Genomic DNA, 22,669 nt, shown 5'->3' with positions numbered 1-22,669 from the left:
CAGACCAACAAATTCTTAGATATTTTGATTAAAGTTTCTTGATTATTAATGCCTTATATTTCAAGCCATGATTTATTAATACAGCTGTTGTTTTATAATGCATTATTGGAGTTGGATGCTTTCACATCAAATCTAGTATAGCTAAAGAGACATTTTTCACTGAAAATTCTGTTCTAAGCTACCAAGCAAACCTTGGTAATTAATAACTCTTTACCTAGTGTAACATTTTGATCATTAATGTTAGTGTGTTGTCTAATTAGCCTAATTAAGTATACATTAAAGAGCACTTAACATTTAAATTACACAACCACGTCCATGGCAGAACAGGATCCTCTCCAGTCCATATCCAGTTCATGGTTAGAATTTCATCTGAGAAATTCTATAGTCATAAATAAAACACATATCCCATTAATAAAAAAAAAAATATATATATTATTTTAAATTAATACAAAAATTAGGAAAAAAAAAGATGAGGGGGGTGGCTGGCCACCATAGGGGGTGGCCGGCCACCCCCATTTTGGATAGGGGTGGCTCAAGCCACCCCCAATGGCCGGCCAGGGGGTGGCCGAACCACCCCCAAGAGCCAAAATGGGGGTGGCCGAACCACCCCCATAGGCCATGGGGGTGGTTCGGCCACCCCCTAGCCTGCCATTGGGGGTGGCTCAAGCCACCCCCTACCCAAAATGGGGGTGGCCGGCCACCCCCTTCATCTTTTTTTTTCTTTTATTAATTTTTTTTTAATTTAAAATAATATTTTATTATTATTTTTATTAATGAGATATGTGTTTTATTTGTGGCCATAGGATTTTTGAGATGAAATCCTAGCCATGAACTAGATATTCTCCAATCCATAATGGACTGGAGAGAATCCTGTTCCGTCCATGGCACGGCGTGTGTTTTATGTAAGTTGTTTGACTGGAATGTCTAGACACGAATTTATGTTTTTATTGGCTATGACCCTATGAGGTGATATGATGATCATGTATCACTTGTTACCATTAAATAATTAAGCAAAGGGTATAGAGGGAATAATTTAATAAAAGACGAAACATCGAGAACTACTAAGGGTTTGTTTGACTTTGCGATTTAAAAATAGTGATTTGAAAACACAATTTTTAAAAATGCAGTTCAGTTATTTGTTTAAAGCGTAGTTTAACCTTTAAAATTTTAGTTTAACCATTTAAATAAGAGAAAATTACAGTTTACCCCCCTAAAGTTGACATCGTTTTTCAATTCAAACATCAAAGTTTCAATTTTTGCAATCTACCCCCCAAAGTTTCAAATTTTTGCAATTTGACAAATTGTATAAAAAACTTTCCATATTGTCCCTAATTTTTATTTATTTTTTATTTTTTATAAAAAAATTAAGAAAAAAAATTCAGGGCCACCCCTTTGCCCATCTAGCCATTTTTGCACCCTCAATTTTTTTTTTTCATAAAAAAAAAAGAAAAAAAGAAAATCAGGAGCAATATGAGAATTTTGGGATAATATTGGTCAAATTGAAAAAAATTGAAACTTTGTGGGGGTGGATGCAAAAATTGAAACTTTAATGTTCGAATTGAAAAACGCTGTCAACTTTAAGGGGGTAAACTGTAATTTTCCTTTTAAATAATGTATTTTTTAAAAAACGCATCATCTTGTATGGGATTTAAAAGCACATATTTCTATGTGTTATTCAAATCGCAATTTTTTTTAAATGCACTCCAAAATAATATTTTTTTTAATATATATATATATATATATATATATATATATATATATGAGTCGTAATTAAGTGAGCACTGGCATGCATGAACTGTGTGCACTCCAGTGTTCATATATATATATATATATAGTGATTAAGTGAACACTGGCGTGCATGAACAATGTGCACGCCAGTGTTCATATATTATTTATTTTTTTTTTTACCGTTTGAATAATATTTTATAATATATGAACACTAGCGTGCACACTGTTTATGCACGCTAGTGTTCACTTTTACTATATATATATATATATATATATATATATATATAGTGTTATAAATATGTGAGATATAATATATCTTTTTTAAGAGATATGCTATAGTGTAATAAAAAGATTATTTTTGGCCTATAAAGTTTTTAGGTGGCAAGAGGCTACAGGCCCTATCAATGGGTGATGTCACAACAATTACAGATGAGACCATTGACTTTTTACTATCTAGGACTTTTATGGGGGCAAAAATGACATTTTAATTGCACTACATTTCTCATTCTTTAATTAATTAAATGGTTAGGTGACCGGCAGAGTCTTCAATATTCTGTGTAGATTGAAAGTCTATCTCGATCATATCCAGTGTCCAATGGAAGCATGCCACGTGATGTACGGAGGGTTTTATGTCAAAGTGAAAGGTTGAATGGGGTTAACGCGTCGAAGAAACTACGTCACATTCGTACACGTTATATATGCGGCAACTTGACTCTCTTAAACAGAGAGGTGCGATATACCGTATACGAAATGGTTTTAACTTCTTTTTTCTCAAGTAAATTGAACAAGAATAATATATAAAAAATTATTTTCAAACTAAAATATTAAAATAGTTTTTTTATTAATCTAGAGAAATATAAATTTATTTATATTTGTTATAATATTAATTAATTATTATTATTATTATTTTTTTGTATTTTTAAGAGTTTGTATTTGACTTGTTGGTTAATATATTTTCTCCTATCAATTTTTTTTTGTTTGGTTAAGAACATCTTAAGTGGTAACTATATGAGTTTTGTTCCCGAAATAAAATACTACTGTTTGAGTTATTTTAACATATTAAATGTAAGAGTAATCATTGGACGGGTAATGATCATCTCATTTCGAGTTATTTACAATTAAGATTTTATTTTATTTTATTTTATATTATATTACGCGTGATGTTACATCTTTTAAAATTAGGAAGACATCTATACATGATAGATAAAATAAAGTATAAGTAATGAAATGACTCCTCTACCTTGCTAGACAGTGTAAAACATTGGAAATATTTATGAGTTTGATAAGAAGAAAGTACACACCAAATAACTCCTCTGTTTTTTGTTTTTAAATGTATATTATATTGAACAAAACTTGACTTTGAACTTGATTTGGGCAAAACTGCAGGGATTGAGGAAATCTTTCTGTAAGTAGGAACAGTTAAAGGCACCTCAGGGAGTCAGGAGCTTCTAATTCATGGACACTTGCCTTAATCTCTGATCACATAAATTTATCATTTACCAAAGCAAAAGCCAAAAGAATACTTAATCGAATTGGCAGAGCAGAAGTGCCGTGTCAGAGGGAGTGAGGCCCCCCAAAAGGCAAGAAGTGGCCCCCACAAACGCCATTCTTAAATGTTTATAAAGCAGTTGGGGGAGCCTCCCATTCTCTGCAGTCTACAAACAAGCCAAAACTCTCACACATCCATGCACTTACCGGCCACTCGCTTTCTCTCTTTTCAATCTCAAAAGAATCGAAAAGAAAAGTGTGCCAAAAACCAAAAACAAAAATCTCTCTCTCTCTCTCTCTCTCTCTGTGTCTAAAGAAAAGGTCATTGCTTTGAGTATCAGGGAGGGATATGGGTTCAGGAATTTTGGTGGGGAACATGTTGAGACCTGACATTTTGATGTTGTTGCTACTGTTTTCTTTGGTTTGTTCTGCTGCAGCTTCTGTGACTTATGACCACAGAGCTATTATGATTAATGGGCAGAGAAGGATTCTAATTTCTGGGTCCATTCACTATCCAAGAAGCACTCCCGAGGTACTAATGCCATTGTCGTTCACGGATTCCTTCTGTTTTTGTCTCTTGTTCCTCATAATTTTTTTACTGATGGGTGTCTGTGGTTTTGCATATTTTAGTAGATTCTGGGCTCAAATCTTTTAACCTTTTCTGGGTTTCTTTGGGTGTTTGCAGATGTGGCCTGATCTTGTACAGAAGGCCAAAGAAGGAGGCTTGGATGTCATACAGACATATGTGTTTTGGAATGGACATGAGCCTTCTCAAGGAAAAGTAATGAAAATGCAATTTATTTATTTTTCCTTCTGTCTATATTGTTTTTTTTTTTTTTTTTTTTTTTTTTTTAATTTTCTTCTTGGTTGATGAAATACTCATTGGCATTTTCATTGATTTTTTGTTTTATTTTCAGTACTATTTTGAGGATAGATATGATTTGGTTAAGTTCATCAAGCTGGTACAACAAGCAGGCCTATATGTTCATCTCCGGATTGGCCCATATGTTTGTGCTGAATGGAACTTTGGGTAACAAGATTGATAATAAATATGCATTTTTATTAAAGAGTAAATTTAAAACCGAAAATGGTTATATTTTTGTTCCATTATAAGACCTTTTATTCACATGCTCTGCTTCTGTTCTGTTTCTGACTCAGGGGATTTCCTGTTTGGCTGAAATACGTTCCGGGCATTTCTTTTAGAACAGATAACGGGCCTTTCAAGGTTGGAACTTTGACTTTTCCATTACATAATTGTTTCCTATTAACTTATTTAATATAATCTTTTTAATTTATTAATTGATTTCTTATTGTCCTTAATGAAGGCGGCAATGCAAAAATTTACAGAGAAGATTGTCAGTATGATGAAGGCAGAAAAGTTGTTTGAAACTCAGGGAGGCCCCATAATTCTGTCTCAGGTAAGAAAATGAGCTCAATTAGTCTTTTCAATCTTCCTAGAAGTGGGTTTGAATTATTTTTTATATCCAGTCTTAGTTTTCTCAGAAGCTTGCCGGTCAATCTTGTTAGTATATCATTTCTTTGTTGAATTTCGACAGATAGAGAATGAATTTGGACCGGTGGAATGGGAAATTGGTGCCCCTGGTAAAGCTTATACTAAATGGGCAGCACAAATGGCTGTAGGTCTTGACACTGGTGTCCCATGGATTATGTGCAAGCAAGAGGATGCCCCTGACCCGGTTGTAAGTTAATCTGCCCATATTTTCAACGCTTTCTTCTTTTTTGGATTCTAGGTGTCTTCCATTTATTGTCACCCAACTTTTTTTAGTGGGGCTTAACACTTAACAGTACATTTTCAACTTAGGTGGCTTTTAACTGAGATAACTACAATTACCCTTTTCCTGTACAAATATTATGGGTCCTGCCTATCTCTATAGATTTGTCGTTTCTTCCATTTTTATAGGATTTGGGTTTTGAAATAAGTGCAATGATGAGCACGTTTCCTTTGAAGTTGTCATGTTTTACAGTGAGGATCCAGTTAAAAAGGTTTACTGGTTCTTCTTAGGTTAGGAATTTCTGTTATCAACTACTTAAGCTATTATTTTCAATTAAGAAAGCTTCCGGACATCTCCCTCACTTGAACCTGTAATTTGTTGTTCATGGGACAGATTGATACGTGCAACGGTTTCTACTGTGAAAACTTTAAGCCAAACAAGGACTATAAACCAAAAATGTGGACTGAAAACTGGACTGGTTGGTAAGTCACATGAATATTGAATAGCTTCTGTACAACACTTTATACCTTAAATATCTTATTTTGTAAACATCTGTGAAACTACAGATAAGTTGTGCTTTGTTGAAAATCTTTTCAAAGACTGATTTTTCTCTTGTATCTGCTTTATCCCCAGGTATACCGAGTTTGGTGGTCCAGTTCCTCATAGACCAGCTGAAGACTTGGCACTTTCAGTTGTGAGGTTCATTCAAAACGGGGGTTCTTTTGTTAATTATTATATGGTACTTAATCTTTCATTATGTTTTCATGTTATTCTAATTTACCTTGTTTATAATCACCTAGAGTAAATATAGTTTTGTTTATTCTTTTTGAACTTTTTGGTCACAGTACCATGGAGGAACTAACTTTGGCCGCACAGCTGGCGGTCCCTTCATAGCAACCAGCTATGACTATGATGCCCCTATTGATGAATATGGTATGCATGTAGATTAGTCTTCTGGAGCAGTTTGTGCTAAAGTTGTTTACCTGCCTTATTTATTTCTTTCAAGGGTGGCAGCTAATATCATATTGTAGGCAGGGCCAGACCTAGGTGTCCCCCCTCCCCCCTAAAATTTTAAAAAATCCCTTAAAATCTATATCTTTATAAGGTAAAACGCCCCCAAAAAAAAAGTTTTTTTATTATTTATTTTTAGAGTCACCCCCCCCCCCCCCCCCCCCCCCCCCCCCACACACACACAATAATCTTAACAAGGTTCTACTATGTACCAGGACTACCACGGGAACCAAAATGGGGACATTTGAGAGATCTGCATAAGGCTATCAAATTATGTGAATCAGCTTTAGTTTCTGTAGATCCCACAGTGACCTCACTTGGAAATAATCAAGAGGTGATTTTTCAGCTAGCCAAAAGCTACTACGTATTGACTGTTTTCTCTTTTCAACATTTTCTCATCTTCTCTGTCATATTCTAGGCTCATGTATTCAAGTCAAAATCTGGTGCTTGTTCTGCATTTCTTGCAAATTATGACACAAAATCCTCCGCAAAGGTGTCCTTTGGGAATGCACAATATGACCTGCCAGCTTGGTCCATTAGCATTCTTCCTGACTGCAAAACTGTTGTTTTTAACACTGCAAGGGTAAGAGAAAACTCTTGGCTATGTTGAAAAATCTCATTCATGTCTCAGTTAAAGTTTGATGCCCATCCAAATCATTTTCAAATGTCATTTTCTCTTTACAAAAAATATCAATTTCTCGTTTATCTTCTGGAAATTACATTTTCCAGCGTAAGATTTTAAAAACTAGATGGAAATATTTGATCTTAAAGCCTTTTAGGGTGTCTTAACAATAATTTGAAGTTTGCATTTTAATTTGAAAGGTAAAGCTCAGTTCTGCTCTATATTATATCCAATGCAAATGGTGAATTTTAATATCTGATTTTAAATTAATAATTTATATACAGCTTGGTGCCCAAAGCTCACAGATAAAGATGACATCTGTGAATAGCGCATTTTCGTGGCAGTCTTACAATGAGGAAACTGCCTCTGCTGATGATGATGATGCAACTACAATGGTTGGGCTCTGGGAACAAGTAAATGTCACTAGAGATGTTACAGACTATTTGTGGTACCTGACAGAGTAAGTACTTTATAACCAATCACTGCCCGGCCTTCTTTGAGACAACTTTGAGCAAAAGAAGTCCTTGCATCATGTTGGTATTGATATATTTTATCCCTAATAATTTTTAAATATTCTCTTGCTCAGTATCAATATAGATCCTAGTGAAGGGTTTCTAAAGAATGGACAGTCTCCTCTTCTCACAATATATTCAGCAGGTCATGCGTTGCATGTTTTCATCAATGGTCAACTATCAGGTAAATATGGTTCTTGCAAAATTATGTCAAGTACAACTTTGATTTGGTTAATTCATCAGCTTCTTATTCTTAATGCAGGAACTGTTTATGGGGGACTGGAGAATCCTAAATTAACTTTTAGTGACTATATCAAGCTGGGGGCTGGCATCAACAAGATTTCTTTATTAAGTGTTGCTGTGGGTCTTCCAGTAAGTGTTTTTTTCCCACATGGATTCATGTTTCTTTACACTATCAATTGCAGAACAATATGATGCTTATGATCTCTAAATTGTCATATTGATATGCATCAGAATGTTGGCACGCATTTTGAGACATGGAATGCTGGGGTTTTAGGCCCAGTCACTTTGAAGGGTCTCAATGAGGGGACAAGAGATCTGTCAAAGCAGAAATGGTCATACAAGGTATGTTGTCTAAATGATTTCTGTTCCACTTGCTTCATCATACTAAAAGAAAAAATTGTATTGTTACTATTCTAAATTTAAAGAGCCCTAACCAAATCTCGACAAGCGCTTTTGATATTTTTTGCAAATAAACATTAAAAGAAACTAATGCTGAACATAACTTTTAAACTATGCACTATGTGAACATCAATAATAATTCTAAATTAAATATAAAACCGGGATACGTAGAAATAGTTTACGGTTTTCACATGGATTTTTTCTCGCTATTTTATTCACAACTCACACGAGGGTTAGAGACTTATTTTGCATGTTCCTGAGCAGATAGGTCTGAAAGGTGAAGCTTTAAGCCTTCATACTGTTAGTGGAAGTTCCTCTGTTGAATGGGTGAAGGGATCATTAGTGGCTAGAAAACAACCTTTGACATGGTACAAGGTAAGAACAATTTCAATACTCATTTAACACTTTCCTATTGCTGTTATGGATTCCAATAAACGGATAGAAAGAGCGAGTTTACAAGAACTAAATGGATGCTGTGATATCTCCAGGCTACTTTTAGTGCACCAGGAGGCAATGAACCATTAGCTTTAGATATGAATAGCATGGGAAAAGGTCAAATATGGATAAATGGTCAGAGCATCGGACGCCACTGGCCTGCATATATAGCACGTGGTGGTTGTGGCGATTGTAGTTATGCTGGGACTTATACTGATAAGAAATGCCGAACTAATTGTGGAGAGGCCTCTCAAAGATGGTGAGAAAAGTTCTTCTACTTAATTTGTTTTAACATGTTTGGTACATTTCAATATTTTATGACAAGACTGTTGTTTTCAGGTACCATGTTCCACGCTCATGGCTGAATTCGGGTGGGAACCTACTGGTTGTGTTTGATGAATGGGGCGGTGACCCAACTGGGATTTCTTTGGTAAAAAGAACGACAGGAAGTGTCTGTGCTGATATCTTTGAAGGGCAGCCGACACTGAAGAGCTGGGATATGCTAACTTCTGGCAAAATCAACAGACCAAAAGCCCATTTATGGTGCCCACCTGGGCAGAAAATCTCTCAAATTAAGTTTGCTAGCTATGGAATGCCTCAGGGAACATGTGGAAGCTTTAGAGAAGGGAGCTGTCATGCGCACAAGTCCTATGATGCTGCTGAAAAGGTATTTGAACAACTTTAATTATTATGAGGGAAAATACACTAGAAGCTTCTAGCTTTGCTTCATCCTTTTAGTCCCACAGCAGATTCTGTACTCTTAGTATATATTTTTATTATGCTTATCTTACAATCATCCTGGATCCTCCCTTGCAGAACTGCATTGGACAGGAATCATGTTCAGTAACTGTTGCTCCTGAAGTTTTTGGAGGGGATCCATGTCCAGGTAACATGAAGAAGTTCTCTGTTGAGGCTGTCTGCAGTTAAATATAGCAGCTTCCGTAACCTACAAAATAAATGATGAGCCAGTGGCTCATCTCAGTACATAAAAATACATACATCCCAAATTGACAAGGTGACTGATTCGACTCTGCACAAGGATATAAGCATAGAGCCGTGCCACACGCCACACGGCCAAAGCCAATTGTAGATAGTGAAGATTATTCCAAACATGCATCAAAGATGCTTCATTTGTATAGGCAAGCCAGTCATTTGTCAAATATAGTTTTATACGTCATACATAGGGCTTATTACCGGATGAGAGTCTAGCCATTTAGACAGACAAGCCTTTAACTTGCTGTTGATTGTTATGTAATTTTCTGTGAAAGCAGTTTCCTAAGAATAAATTGGAAAGTAATAAAATCTACCCGGTGAATTGCAGCTTGATTTATTAATTTTTACTACTGGAATGTTGGCGAGGAATAAGTGAAATGGAGAGAATCTATTTAATGGTCAAGATTTAATTTTGTTGGATCTAACCTTGTACATGGTATCATGTAATTTAAATTTTTTAATGACATGGTAACATATAAATCATTCAATCTGTAAAATCTGATATTGGCTTGAAATGGAGAGGATCCTGATTGATGAACTCTTTTTTGCTATCTTGTATCATCACATTTTTACAATAATTTAATGAGCAGTACTGGAATGCAAAATGTTGGCAATATCAAAACTATTGATCTCCTTTGCGTGTAAGCTTGGGGTTGCTTCCTGACAAGAGAATACTTTTCTAAACTATGTACAAGTTTCAAGAAGAGAGTAATGCTCATTTTCATACTCATTTTATACCGGCTCACACGATATGTTTTAAGTGGCTTTTCTTTCGTTTTTTGTTTTTAAGGTAGATAATATAAAAAAACACTTAAAACACGTTAGGTCAACCAGTGTAAGATTAGTGCAAAGAGTAGCAATTGTAACATGCAGAGTGAAATTTAATGCACTACAGGAGCTTGAAGTTGAAGTTGCTGAAAGTATGAGGCTGTATTAGCCATCTTTATAGTTATTCATTGTATATTCAACCATTTTCTTACACCAATTAGGTACTCAGCACAACAAAATGAGCGTTTGTTTACACGTTACTCATATCTGTAACTTGATAAAAATGGTTAGGAACTCAAAGAGCAACTTCTGCATAAACAGGGGAGCCTATTCCTTCACAAAATCTCCCCTCAAAGTGAAGATAATTTATGAGTCAAGCTATTACTGCTGAGATCCATTAGCATCTTGACTCCATCTTCATCAATTCCGAGCTGGATTAGCCTCTTGATACAATTAATCAAATTCTTGCAAGCCCTTAACTTCACCCGGAAAATAAATTGCAATCCACACCTGCTACAGCCTCCCTCTTATTACATTTATCAGTCCACCTAACCGATTCTTCCCATCCTACAGAGCTCCATTTTACATGCTTCAATTTTAGTGCTCTTATTTTCCTTTGACTGAAGTATTCTACCTGTTGCAGCATAATGTAGCAGAATCTGACATCCATCTTCATCTATATTATTCAAGCAACCTATCAAGATGCCCAATGGGATTCTTCTGAACGACTGATTTTGCTGAATGTTAAGACCACAGGGTGATTTGGCCTCACAAGATGCAGTAGTGTTGACAGTGTAATTCCAATACCACATGCATATGCCCTGGAATTCTTTGAGCCCGAGTCCAATGGTTCGAAGATCATGCTCCTTTTTGAGAGTATAATCCTTGTTGTGATGAAAGTTAGGTTTCTTCAGTTTCTTATTGTAACCTGCTGCTTCTTTGTGATGTGAAACTGAACACTTGAGCATCCAGGACTCTGATATTTTAATAAAAGAATCTACGAGCAAATCCTGATGAGATGGTTCAGAATCCATGTTATGTACCTCGCTGCAGCAGCACGACAAGAAGAGTAAAGTTGATTGCCAGAGCCCCGCTATGCAACAATTTTTTTTTTTTTGGATAAACAGTAAACCAAAAAAAAAAAAAAAAATTGTGATTGGATTAAGATGCTGTAAAAGCCCTAATAATAATTCAACAAACCCACCATGTACCTCCAATTTCCCGACAATATCTGCGCACGCTTCGACCAATTCCGTGCAATCTTGGCGTGAAAACGAGCTACCGACCTGCAAAACCTTGTCTTTCTGAAACCTCAACACCTGGCAAGAAATGGACGACGATAAAACAGTGACAATCGTCTCGACCAAACATTCAAGCACCGAATTGAAAACCTAAACAACAACGAAGCACATAATTAGACAAAGGAGAGGTCAGAATAGAACGCTGTCTCCAAAAACCCTAACATAGGAGCTTCGAAAGTGCAAAACCTGGGGTGCTCAGAAGCACATTGGGGATAGCGCCGTGTCCAAAACCCTAACCCTAGAGTCTTCTTTGTTGAGGTTCAGAGATTGGTTGAACATTGAAATTGAGAGGTTAGGAGCTTCTTCTTCTTGTCCTTGATTTAGGGTTTTGAGGTGCGAAGCGAGCCTCGCGAAGAGATCCGTCACTCCTGCTACTGTGGTCATGGTAGCCGAGAATCGGAGGCGGTGATCCCGGGTTCGCGCCAAAGTTTACAGTATTTAAAGCGTTACGTGGTGTTTGGGCCTGCTGTAAAGCCCATTAACTTCACAAGACATCGAGCAGCCTATAAAGCTTACTGCAGATGGGCTGAAGAAGCCCGCTTCTTGGGGGGCTTATTCTAATACACCAAGTAATCTGGACCAATTTTATAGAAATTGGATATATATATATATATATATATATATATATATATATATATATATATAAAGCAATTAAAAATGCCACGTGTATGATGAATAATGCTTCTAGCAGCTAAGTTTTGGAGGCAGTTTGTGTGGGAGTGGAGGATATTAAAGCCAGTGGAGCAAAGCTTTCCCTTTTGACTGTGTCGAGTGTAGTTGGCCTTCCACCCCAATTTAGCTTAAAGGGGATAAAAAAAAAATAAACGAAAAAACACAACCAATGGATAAGGAGTACGACAGAAACATTAAGAAGCATTAATGTAGTGTTTTGCATGCTAATCATTCTCTCTCTCATGCGTTTTGAAACAGGATCCTCTCTAGTCCATTATAGACTGGAGAATATCCAGTTCATGGTGAGGATTTCTCCTCATAAATCCTATGGCTAAAAATGAAACACATATCTCACTAAAAAAAATAATAATAAAATATTATTTTAAATTAAAAAAAATTAATAAAAAAAGAAGAAAAAAGAAGCCACCCCCTATGGTGGCCGGCCACCCCCATTTTGGGGTAGGGGTGGCTCAAGCCACCCCCAATGGCCGGCCAAGGGGTGGCCGAACCACCCCCATGGCCCATGGGGGGTGGTTCGGCCACCCCCATCTTGCAAAAAGGGGGTGGCCACACCACCCCAAGAGCATTGGGGGTGGCTCGGCCACCCCCTTTGGGGCAAGGGCCAAGTTAAAAAAAAAAAAAAATGGGTTGGCCCTTGGGGGTGGCCGAAGCCACCCCAAGGCTCTTGGGGGTGGTTCGGCCACCCCCTGGCCGGCCATTGGGGGTGGCTTGAGCCACCCCCTACCCCAAAATGGGGGTGGCCGGCCACCCAGCCACCCCCTTCTTTTTTCTTCTTTTTTTATTAATTTATTTTTTAATTTAAAATAATATTTTATTATTTTTTTTTTTAGTGAAATATGTGTCCCATTTTTAACCATAAAATTTATGAGGAGAAATCCTCACCATGAACTGGATATCCTCTAGTCCATTATGGACTGGAGAGGATCCTATTCCATGGATTTTGGCCGAGACAGCCATCCTCATTAATGGATGTTCATTCAGAGAAGAATTACTCTGTTTTCTTATCATCTATCCTGGATTTCCCTTCAGTCATCAATTATTGTACAGTTTTTTGTCACTCCATTTTCAGATTGTTAAGTTTCACATAGATAGTATATATGGGAAAAATATAATACAGCACGTACAGAATGGAACCAAAACTCCAGGCATCTCAGTCGGCAGATATATATATATATATGAGTTTGGATCATCCCATTTTTTTCCGAACAATTTCAAAATGGAATGACAAAAAAACAGTAGAATAATTGATCACGTGAAGAAAATCAAGGATAGATTATAAGAAAACAGAATAAGAAGCTTGGTTTGTTAAGCTCTACTGTTGGGAACCTCACATTTTTGTACTCTTTTGATCGTCATATATATATATTTGATTGTGTTAGTTCTTGTGTTGGCTTAATTCAGTTCCAAAATGCAGAGGCTACTGTTCACGAGCTCAAACACTGATATATAATGCTCAGAATCCAATCTCCACCGTTCATAATGTAGATTCATGTGTTATGAACGTCCCTGCAAAATTTCAGCTCAATCGGACCACAAACGCCCATCGATCGGGGCTGTTGATCAAGACTGGACAGCATTTCCAGAATGCTGTTTCACCCATGTCCGGACATGCCTTCCTCGGGTCCGGACCTCATTTCCAGAAACTCAAATTTTGCTCCGCAAAGCCGTGTCCGGACAGCCCATTAACATGTCCGGACACCCCGTAAGTTTGAGGCCCAAAAACGTGATTTTAAGTGGTTTAAGTCCAGGGTTTTGTCGGGGGTATATATACATCATTATAGAAGATAGAAGTACGAATTTTCACCCCCAGAGAGTTCGTCGGAGGCTGTGCTAAGAGAGATCATATGTGGTGAGCGTTAAAGTGAATCTCTTAGAGTTTTAATTATTCCTTTGATAAATCTACGGTTGAGAAGTCTATCGGAAGGGTCCGGTAAAGGAGAATCACGTTGAAGAAGATTGTGAGCGCGGAGACGAGTTGTAGGCTTGTCGATCTTACAGAGTCAAGGTCTTGCAAAGGGTTGTAAGTGTTCCTAGTGTCTGTAATCTCTAGATAATCTTTTGATAGTGATTTCCTGGGTTTGGCTGCCCTGGAGAGGTTTTACTTTTAGAACGTTTTCTAAAAGGTTTCCTCTTCGTAACCAAAATATCTGTGTCTGCCTTTTTATTGCTTTATATATTTTGGGTGATTGAATTGTTTATTGCTTCATAATATTAATTCCGCATAAATTGTGATAAACAAGTTTTTGGAGTCGGCATAGAGTTTTTCAGATTGATTTCAGAATATTGGCCTGCTTCTTGGCCAAATTACATTGGAGGGAGTCAATGATGGAAAATAGTCCCACAAGGTTTGTTTCCTCAACACCCAGCTGTACTGATATCTAGGATGTGACCATTTCTACTCGTGAGTCGTGTTCGGGTTATGTCGTGATATGTTGCAGAGAAAAACTTGAAATACATACAATGCATGCTAAGATGAAAGCAATACATAATAGGTATGATTGAAGAAGTTGTCATAATAATCTCACATCATCTGTACGTGCATGGTTTTGAGCAAAACCAAGGTGTAATTGGATGTTAGTAGAATATTTGATATTATTCTATAAGGTTTATTGTCTTTCCTTTTAAAATTTATTCTCTTTCTTAATTAGTTTAAAATTTTCTTGTTCACTAATTTTAAGTTCTCTACTTATAGAAGCTAGTGTAACATAATTTAATATATTCTCAATATACAATATATATGTAGCCAATTACATCTCTTCGCTTCCCCTCTCTCTATTTTCTCATTTCTCTTCTTTAATATTTAAGGTTTTATTTGATTTGCAGAATAGACTCTTGTAATGAAATAGCTATTCTTATGAAATTTTCTTTTTTTTTATTTGGTAAGAGTCTATTCCTATAAATAGTTATTTGGAATAACTAATCCCTTACAAAGAGAAATATTATATATTTCTCTAAAAAAATATGTACGATGATTGCAACTAGCACGTATAGAAAGAGTCTTCGACAAGATTTTTTGGTGACCTTTCTACTTGTAAATTTTATTTACTAAATTTGTCTCTTCATAGTGAGAAGGGTCCCCTTTATAATTTTATTTTTCTTCTTCTTGTTTCATTTGTTCTCATTTAAAATTAAAATTAAATTATAAAAGGGCAAGTTAGAGACTTGTTAGTGATTGGAGATTGGATCGTTATATCCAAACCTATTACCAAGAGTAGTCTCTCTTGGTCTTATAACAAAGAAAAGAGTAGTAACAATGGAGACATCGGCGTGAGTGACGCCGGTTTATTTTATAATATAATATTTTTAACATAACTTTTTTAATAATATTTTTTATTATAATAAACCAGTGTGAGTGACTGTTCACTCATGCTGGTATCTCCATTATCACTACCCCAAAGAAAATGGTGTAACCAACAAGAAATAGAGACACTTTTTTTTTTTTTTGTATTTTTTGTATTTTTAAGAAATTTTATTTGAGTTGTTGGTTAAAATTTTTATTTTGAGAGAGAAAACAGAAAGTATAAAGTAAAAGTTGGTGTGAATATCAGAATCTCTCATATCTTGCTCCTATCAATTTTTTTTTTGGAAAATTACACTTTACCCCCTCAAAGTTTGGGGCAATTTTCAATTCGACCTCTAATGTTTCAATCTTGCAATGCAACCCCCCAAACTTGCAAATTTTTTTCAATTCGACCAATGTTATCCCAAAATTTTCATATTGCCCTTAATTTTTTTTATTTTTTTAAAAAAAGAAAGAAAATTTGGGGCGTACAAAAATGGCCAAAGAGGTGGCTATGGCCACCCCGAATTTTTTATAAAATTTTTTTAAAAAAATAATTAGAAGCAATATAAAAATTTTGGGGCAACATTGGTTGAATTGAAAAAAATTTAGAAGTTTAAAAGGATGCATTGCAAAAATTAAAACATTAAAGATCGAATTAAAAATTGCCCCAAACTTGAGGGTAGAGTGTTTTTTTTTTTTTTTTCGTCATCATGAGTGGTGACTGTTTTGTTCTCAAAATAAAATACTTTGTTCGAGTTCTTTAACATATTTAAATGTGAGAGGCATCATTTAGGCAGATAAAGATTCTCTTATTTCGAGTCACTTTTATAGTTAACATTTTATTTTGTTTTATTTACTTCATGTATGGTAAATTGAAATAAAATAAAATATAACGAAATGACTTTTCTTCCTTGCTAGGCAGTGTAGAGTGTAAGACACTAGGAAATATTTGTGAGTTTTATAAGAAGTAAGTAGACACCAAATAACTCCTCACTTTTTTTTCTCTGCAGTCCAAACACAAGCCTAAACTCTCACAAATCCATGCACTTACCAGCCACTAGCTTTCTCTCCTTTCAATCTCAAAAGAATCGAAAAGAAAAGTGAGCAAAAAACAAAAAACCAAAATCTAAAGATATGAAGAATTAATCTGCCCCATTCTTAAAGGCCATTGCTTTGGTGGGGAACATGTTGAGACCTGACATTTTGAAGTTATTGCTACTGTTTTCTTTGGTTTGTTCTGCTGCAGCTTCTGTGACTTATGACCACAGAGCTATTATGATTAATGGGCAGAGAAGGATTCTAATTTCTGGGTCCATTCACTATCCTAGAAGCACTCCCGAGGTACTATGTAATGCCATTGTCGTTCACGGGTTCCTTCTGTTCTTGTCTCTTGTTTCTGCAGATTCCTCATAACTTTTTTACTGATGGGTGTCTGTGGTTTTGCATGTTTTAGTAGATTCTGGGCTCAAATCTTTTAACCTTTTCTGGGTTTCTTTGGGTGTTTGCAGATGTGGCCTTCTGTAGGGTTGGATGTCATACAGACATGTGTTTTGGAATGGACATGAGCCTTCTCAAGGAAAAGTAATGAAAATGCTTTTTTTTTTTTTTTTTTTTTAATTTTCCTTCTGGTTGATGAAATACTCATTGGCATCTTCATTGATATATATATTTTTTATTTTTTATTTTCAGTATTATTTTGAGGATAGATATGATTTGGTTAAGTTCATCAAGCTGGTACAACAAGCAGGCTTATATGTTCATCTCCGGATTGGCCCATTTGTTTGTGCTGAATGGAACTTTGGGTAACAATATTGATAATAATTATACATTTTTATCAAAGAGTAAATTTAAAACCGAAAAAGGTTTTATTTTTATTCCATTATAAGAACTTTTATTCACATGCTCTGCTTCTGTTCTGTTTCTGACTCAGGGGATTTCCTGTTTGTCTGAAATACGTTCCGGGCATTTCTTTTAGAACTGATAACGGACCTTTCAAGGTTGGCACTTTGACTTTTCCATTACATAATTGTTTCCTATTAACGTATTTAATATAATATTTGTAATTTATTAATTGGTTTCTAATTGTCCATAATGAAGGCGGCAATGCAAAAATTTTCAGAGAAGATTGTCAGTATGATGAAGGCAGAAAAGTTGTTTGAAACTCAGGCAGGCCCCATAATTCTGTCTCAGGTAACAAAATGAGCTCAATTAGTCTTTTCCATCTTCCTAGAAGTGGGTTTGTATTATTTTTTTATATCCAGTCTTAGTTTTCTCAGAAGCTGGCCGGTCAATCTTGTTAGTATATCATTTCTTTGTTGAATTTCAACAGATAGAGAATGAATTTGGAGAATCAAAAATTAGTGGGGATAAAGCTTATGCTAAATGGGCAGCAGAAATGGCTGTAGGTCTTGACACTGGTGTCCCATGGATTATGTGCAAGCAAGAGGATGCCCCTGACCCGGTTGTAAGTTAATCTGCCCATATTTTCAACGCTTTCTTCTTTTTAGGATTCTAGGTGTCTTCCATTTATTGTCACACAACTTTTTTAATGGGGCTTAACAGTACATTATCAACTTAGATGGCCAGACTTACCCTATTCCTGTACAAATATTTTGGGGCCTGCCCATCTCTATAGTTTTGTCTTTTCTTCGATTTGTCTAGGATTTGGGGTTCGTAATAAATGCAATGATGAGCACGTTTCCTTTGAAGTTGTCATGTTTTACTGTGAGGATCCAGTTAAAAAGGTTTACTGGTTCTTCTTGGGTTAATTTTGTTATCACTTGGAATTTCTGTTATCAACTACTTCAGTTGTTATTTTCAATTAAGAAAACTTCCAGACATCTCCCTCACTTGAACCTGTAATTGTTGATCATGGGACAGATTGATACGTGCAACGGTTTCTACTGTGAAAAATTTAAGCCAAACAAGGACTATAAACCAAAAATGTGGACTGAAAACTGGACTGCTTGGTAAGTCACATGAATAGCTTGTGTAGGCAAAAACTTTTTTGCTTTCTGTACAACTCTTTATACCTTGTAAATCTTATTTTGTAAACATCTGTGAAACTACAGATAAGTTGTGCTTTGTTGAAATTCTTTTCAGAGACTGATTTTTCTCTTGTATCCGCTGTATCCCCAGGTATACCGAGTTTGGTGGTGCAGTTCCTCATAGACCAGTTGAAGACTTGGCATTTTCAGTTGTGAGATTCATTCAAAACTCGGTATACCTTTTGTTAATTATTATATGGTACATAATCTTTCATTATGTTTTCATGTTATTCTAATTTACCTTGTGTATAATCACCTAGAGTAAATATAGTTTTGTTTATTCTTTCTGATCTTTTTGGTCACAGTACCATGGAGGAACTAACTTTGGCCGGACAGCTGGCGGTCCCTTCATTGCAACCAGCTATGACTATGATGCCCCTATTGATGAATATGGTATGCATGTAGATTGGCCTTCTGGAGTAGTTTGTGCTAAAGTTGTTTACCTGCCTCATTTGTTTCTTTCAAGGGTGGCAGCTAATATCATATTGGAGGCAGGGACAGACCAGGGTGTAAGCCCCCTTAAAATTTTAAGAAATCCCTTAAAATCTATATCTTTTATAAGGTAAACCCTCCAAGCTATTTGTTTTCCCCCCCAAATTTTTTTTTTTTTTTTTTTTTGTTAAATTTTATTTTTATACTCCTCCCTTCCTCCCAATTCAAAATTTTATGCCCCTGATTAGAGAAGATTGGCTATCATTGTTCCCTTTTAACTTGGAAACAAAACTTATATGCCACAATAATCTTAACAAGGTTCTACTATGTACCAGGACTACCACTGGAGCCAAAATGGGGACATTTGAGAGATCTGCATAAGGCTATCAAATTATGTGAATCAGCTTTAGTTTCTGTAGATCCCACAGTGACCTCACTTGGGAATAATCAAGAGGTGATTTTTCAGCTAGCCAAAATCTACTACTTATTGGCTGTTTTCTCTTTTCATTGTTTTCAACATTTTCTCATCTTCACTGTCATATTCTAGGCTCATGTATTCAAGTCAAAATCTGGTGCTTGTTCTGTATTTCTTGCAAATTATGACACAAAATCCTCCGCAAAGGTGTCCTTTGGGAATGCACAATATGACCTGCCACCTTGGTCCATTAGCATTCTTCCAGACTGCAAAACTGCAGTTTTTAACACTGCAAGTGTAAGAGAAAACTCTTGGCTATGTTGAAAAATCTCATTCCTGTGTCTGTTAAAGTTTGATGCACATCCAAATCATTTTCAAATGTCATTTTTTCTTTACAAAAAATATCAATTTCTTGTTTATCTTCTGGAAATTACATTTTCCTGCATAAGATTATAAAAGGTAGATGGAAATATTTAATCTTAAAGCCTTTTAGGGTGTCTTAACAATAATTTGAAGTTTACATTTTAATTTGAAAAGTAAAGTTCAGTTCTGCTCTATATTATATCCCTGTATGAAAAATGCAAATGATGAATTTTAATATCTGATTTTAAATTAAAAATTTATTTACAGCTTGGTGCCCAAAGCTCACAGATGAAGATGACGCCTGTGAATAGCACATTTTCGTGGCAGTCCTACAATGAAGAAACTGCCTCTGCTGATGATGATGATGCAACTACAATGGATGGGCTCTGGGAACAAGTAAATGTCACTAGAGATGTTACAGACTATTTGTGGTACATGACAGAGTAAGTACTTTTATAACCAATTGCTGCACTGCCTTCTTTGAGACAACTTCGAGCTAAAGAAGTCCTTTTTTTTTTTTCTTTTTTTCTTTTTTTATTGAGTAAAGAAGTCCTTTCAATCATGTTGGTATTGTATTGATTTATTTTATCCCTAATCATTTTTAAATATTCTATTGCTCAGCATCAATATAGATCCTGGTGAAGGGTTTCTAAAGAATGGACAGTCTCCTCGTCTCACAATATATTCAGCAGGTCCTGTGTTGCATGTTTTCATCAATGGTCAACTATCAGGTAAATATGGTTCTTGCAAACTTATGTCAAGTACAACTTTGATTTGATCAATTCATCAGCTTATTATTCTTAATGCAGAAACTGTTTACGGGGGACTGGAGAATCATAAATTAACTTTTAGTGACTATATCAAGCTGAGGGCTGGCATCAACAAGATTTCTTTATTAAGTGTTGCTGTGGGTCTTCCAGTAAGTTTTTTTTTTTTTTTTTTCTCACATGGATTCATGTTCTTTACAATATCAATTGCAGAACAATATGATGCTTATGATCTCTGCATTGTCATATTGATATGCATCAGAATTTTGGCACGCATTTTGAGAAATGGAATGCTGGGGTTTTAGGCCCAGTCTCTTTGATGGGTCTCAACGAGGGGACAAGAGATCTGTCAAGGCAGAAATGGTCATACAAGGTATGTTGTCTACACGATTTCTCTTCCGCTTGCTTCATCATACAAAAAAAAATTGTATTGTTACTATTATAAATTTGAAGAGCCCTAACCAAATCTCGACAAGCACTTTTGATGTTATTTGCAAATAAACATTAAAAGAAACTAATGCTGAACATCAATAACTAATGGAATTTTTTAACTATGCCCTATGTGAACATCAATAATAATTCTAAATTAAATGTAAAACTGTGATATGTAGAAATAGTTAACAGATTTCACATGGATGTTTTCTCACTATTTTATTCACAACTCATAAGAGGCTTAGAGACTTATTTTGCATGTTCCTGAGCAGATAGGTCTGAAAGGTGAAGCTTCAAGCCTTCATACTGTTAGTGGAAGTTCCTCTGTTGAATGGGTGAAGGGATCATTAGTGGCTAGAAAACAACCTTTGACATGGTACAAGGTAAGAACAATTTCAATACTTATTTAACACTTTCCTATTGCTGTTATGGATTCCAATAAATGGATTTGAGAAAGAGCAAGTTTACAAGAACTAAATGGATGCTGTGATATCTCCAGGCTACTTTTAGTGCACCAGGAGGCAATGAACCATTAGCTTTAGATATGAATAGCATGGGAAAAGGTCAAATATGGATAAATGGTCAGAGCATCGGACGCCACTGGCTTGCATATATAGCACGTGGTGGTTGCGGAGATTGTAGTTATGCTGGGAATTATACTGATAAGAAATGCCGAACTAATTGTGGAGAGGTCAAAGATGGTGAGAAAAGTTCTACTTAATTTGTTTTAACGTGTTTGGTACATTTCAATATTTTATGATAAGACTTGTTATTTTCAGGTACCATGTTCCACGCTCATGGCTGAATTGGGCGGGAACCTACTGGTTGTGTTTGATGAATGGGGCGGTGACCCAACTGGGATTTCTTTGGCAAAAAGAACGACAGGAAGTGTCTGTGCTGATATCTTTGAAGGGCAGCCGACACTGAAGAGCTGGGGCATGCTAACTTCTGGCAAAGTCAACAGACCAAAAGCCCATTTATGGTGCCCACCTGGGCAGAAAATCTCTCAAATTAAGTTTGCTAGCTATGGAATGCCTCAGGGAACATGTGGAAGCTTTAGAGAAGGGAGCTGTCATGCGCACAAGTCCTATGATGCTGCTGAAAAGGTATTTGAACAACTTTAATTATTATGAGGGAAAATACACTAGAAGCTTATAGCTTTGCTTCATCCTTCTAGTCCCACAGCAGATTCTGTATTCTTAGTAAACATTTTTATTATGCTTATCTTACAATCAACCTTGGATCCTCCCCTGCAGAACTGCATTGGACAGGAATCATGTTCAGTAACTGTAGCTCCTGAAGTTTTTGGAGGGGATCCATGTCCAGGTAACATGAAGAAGCTCTCTGTTGAGGCCGTCTGCAGTTACATATAGCAGCTTCCGTAACCTGCAAAATAAATGATGAGCCAGTGGCTCATCTCAGTACATAAAAATACATACATCCCAAATTGTCAAGGTGACTGATTCGACTCTGCACAAGGACATAAGAATAGAGCCGTGCCACACACCACACGGCCAAAGCCAATTATAGATAGTGAAGATTATTCTAAACATGCATCAAAGATGCTTCATTTGTATAGGCAAGCCAGTCATTTGTCAAATATAGCTTTATACGTCATACATAGGGCTTATTACCAGATGAGAGTCTAGCCATTTAGACAGACAAGCCTTTAACTTGCTTGTTGGTTGTTATGTAATCTTCTGTGAAAGAAGTTTGATTTGTTGATTTGTACTACTGAACTTAAAAATAATCTCTTCTTCCTTGTTATACTGGAATCTTGGCGAGGAATAAGTGAAATGGAAATGATCTATTTTATGGTCTAGATTTTGTTTTGTTGTATTTAACGGTATGTTTGATATTATATCATTTAAAACTTCTAATGATATGATTATATATACGCAGAGCCGGAACTAAGTTATTGTTTGGGCCCCCCAAATTTTTTAAAATAGGCCATCTAAATTTAATTTTTGACCCTAAAATAAAATATTTTTCTAGTTGTCTCTC

At 35.9% G+C, this 22,669-nt stretch overlaps 1 protein-coding gene and 2 pseudogenes across 5 annotated transcripts; 2 read left to right on the top strand and 1 right to left on the bottom strand.

Moving 5' to 3' along the window:
* The first annotated feature begins 3,393 nt into the window (after nucleotides 1–3,393).
* On the top strand, nucleotides 3,394–10,662 carry LOC132165346 (beta-galactosidase). Of its 3 annotated transcripts, none has more exons than XM_059575868.2 (19): nucleotides 3,394–3,748; nucleotides 3,902–3,997; nucleotides 4,134–4,246; nucleotides 4,375–4,441; nucleotides 4,542–4,634; nucleotides 4,773–4,916; nucleotides 5,343–5,431; nucleotides 5,583–5,688; nucleotides 5,795–5,882; nucleotides 6,176–6,294; nucleotides 6,379–6,543; nucleotides 6,867–7,042; nucleotides 7,169–7,466; nucleotides 7,569–7,679; nucleotides 8,001–8,111; nucleotides 8,225–8,430; nucleotides 8,511–8,838; nucleotides 8,988–9,057; nucleotides 10,576–10,662. In XM_059575868.2, the coding sequence occupies exons 1-19, from the start codon at nucleotides 3,566–3,568 to the stop codon at nucleotides 10,578–10,580; spliced, it is 2,568 nt and encodes an 855-aa protein (XP_059431851.1). In that variant the 5' UTR covers nucleotides 3,394–3,565; the 3' UTR covers nucleotides 10,581–10,662. The 3 variants fall into 3 exon arrangements, with proteins under 3 accessions (XP_059431851.1, XP_059431852.1, XP_059431850.1); XM_059575869.2 differs by lacking the exon at nucleotides 10,576–10,662 and having other exon boundaries at nucleotides 7,169–7,278; nucleotides 7,357–7,466; nucleotides 8,988–9,501; XM_059575867.2 differs by lacking the exon at nucleotides 10,576–10,662 and having other exon boundaries at nucleotides 8,988–9,501.
* On the bottom strand, nucleotides 9,049–11,632 carry LOC148582972 (uncharacterized; annotated as a pseudogene). Its single transcript, XR_015909454.1, has 2 exons — nucleotides 11,144–11,632; nucleotides 9,049–10,979 (listed from the first exon to the last, which is right to left on the bottom strand). The product of XR_015909454.1 is annotated as an uncharacterized LOC148582972 (transcript).
* Nucleotides 11,633–16,597: 4,965 nt separating this feature from the next.
* Nucleotides 16,598–22,482, top strand: LOC132166799 (beta-galactosidase-like; annotated as a pseudogene). The gene is made up of 18 exons (XR_015909449.1): nucleotides 16,598–16,790; nucleotides 16,899–17,011; nucleotides 17,140–17,206; nucleotides 17,307–17,399; nucleotides 17,539–17,673; nucleotides 18,090–18,178; nucleotides 18,348–18,429; nucleotides 18,562–18,649; nucleotides 19,024–19,142; nucleotides 19,236–19,400; nucleotides 19,734–19,909; nucleotides 20,088–20,197; nucleotides 20,276–20,385; nucleotides 20,496–20,606; nucleotides 20,938–21,048; nucleotides 21,165–21,366; nucleotides 21,445–21,771; nucleotides 21,922–22,482. The product of XR_015909449.1 is annotated as a beta-galactosidase-like (transcript).
* Nucleotides 22,483–22,669: the final 187 nt, after the last annotated feature.

Source organism: Corylus avellana, chromosome 11, assembly GCF_965113065.1.
Source record: "Corylus avellana chromosome 11, dhCorAvel1.hap1.2, whole genome shotgun sequence".
In the NCBI taxonomy this organism is placed as follows: domain Eukaryota; kingdom Viridiplantae; phylum Streptophyta; class Magnoliopsida; order Fagales; family Betulaceae; genus Corylus; species Corylus avellana.
This window is presented reverse-complemented; position numbering and strand designations above follow the sequence as displayed.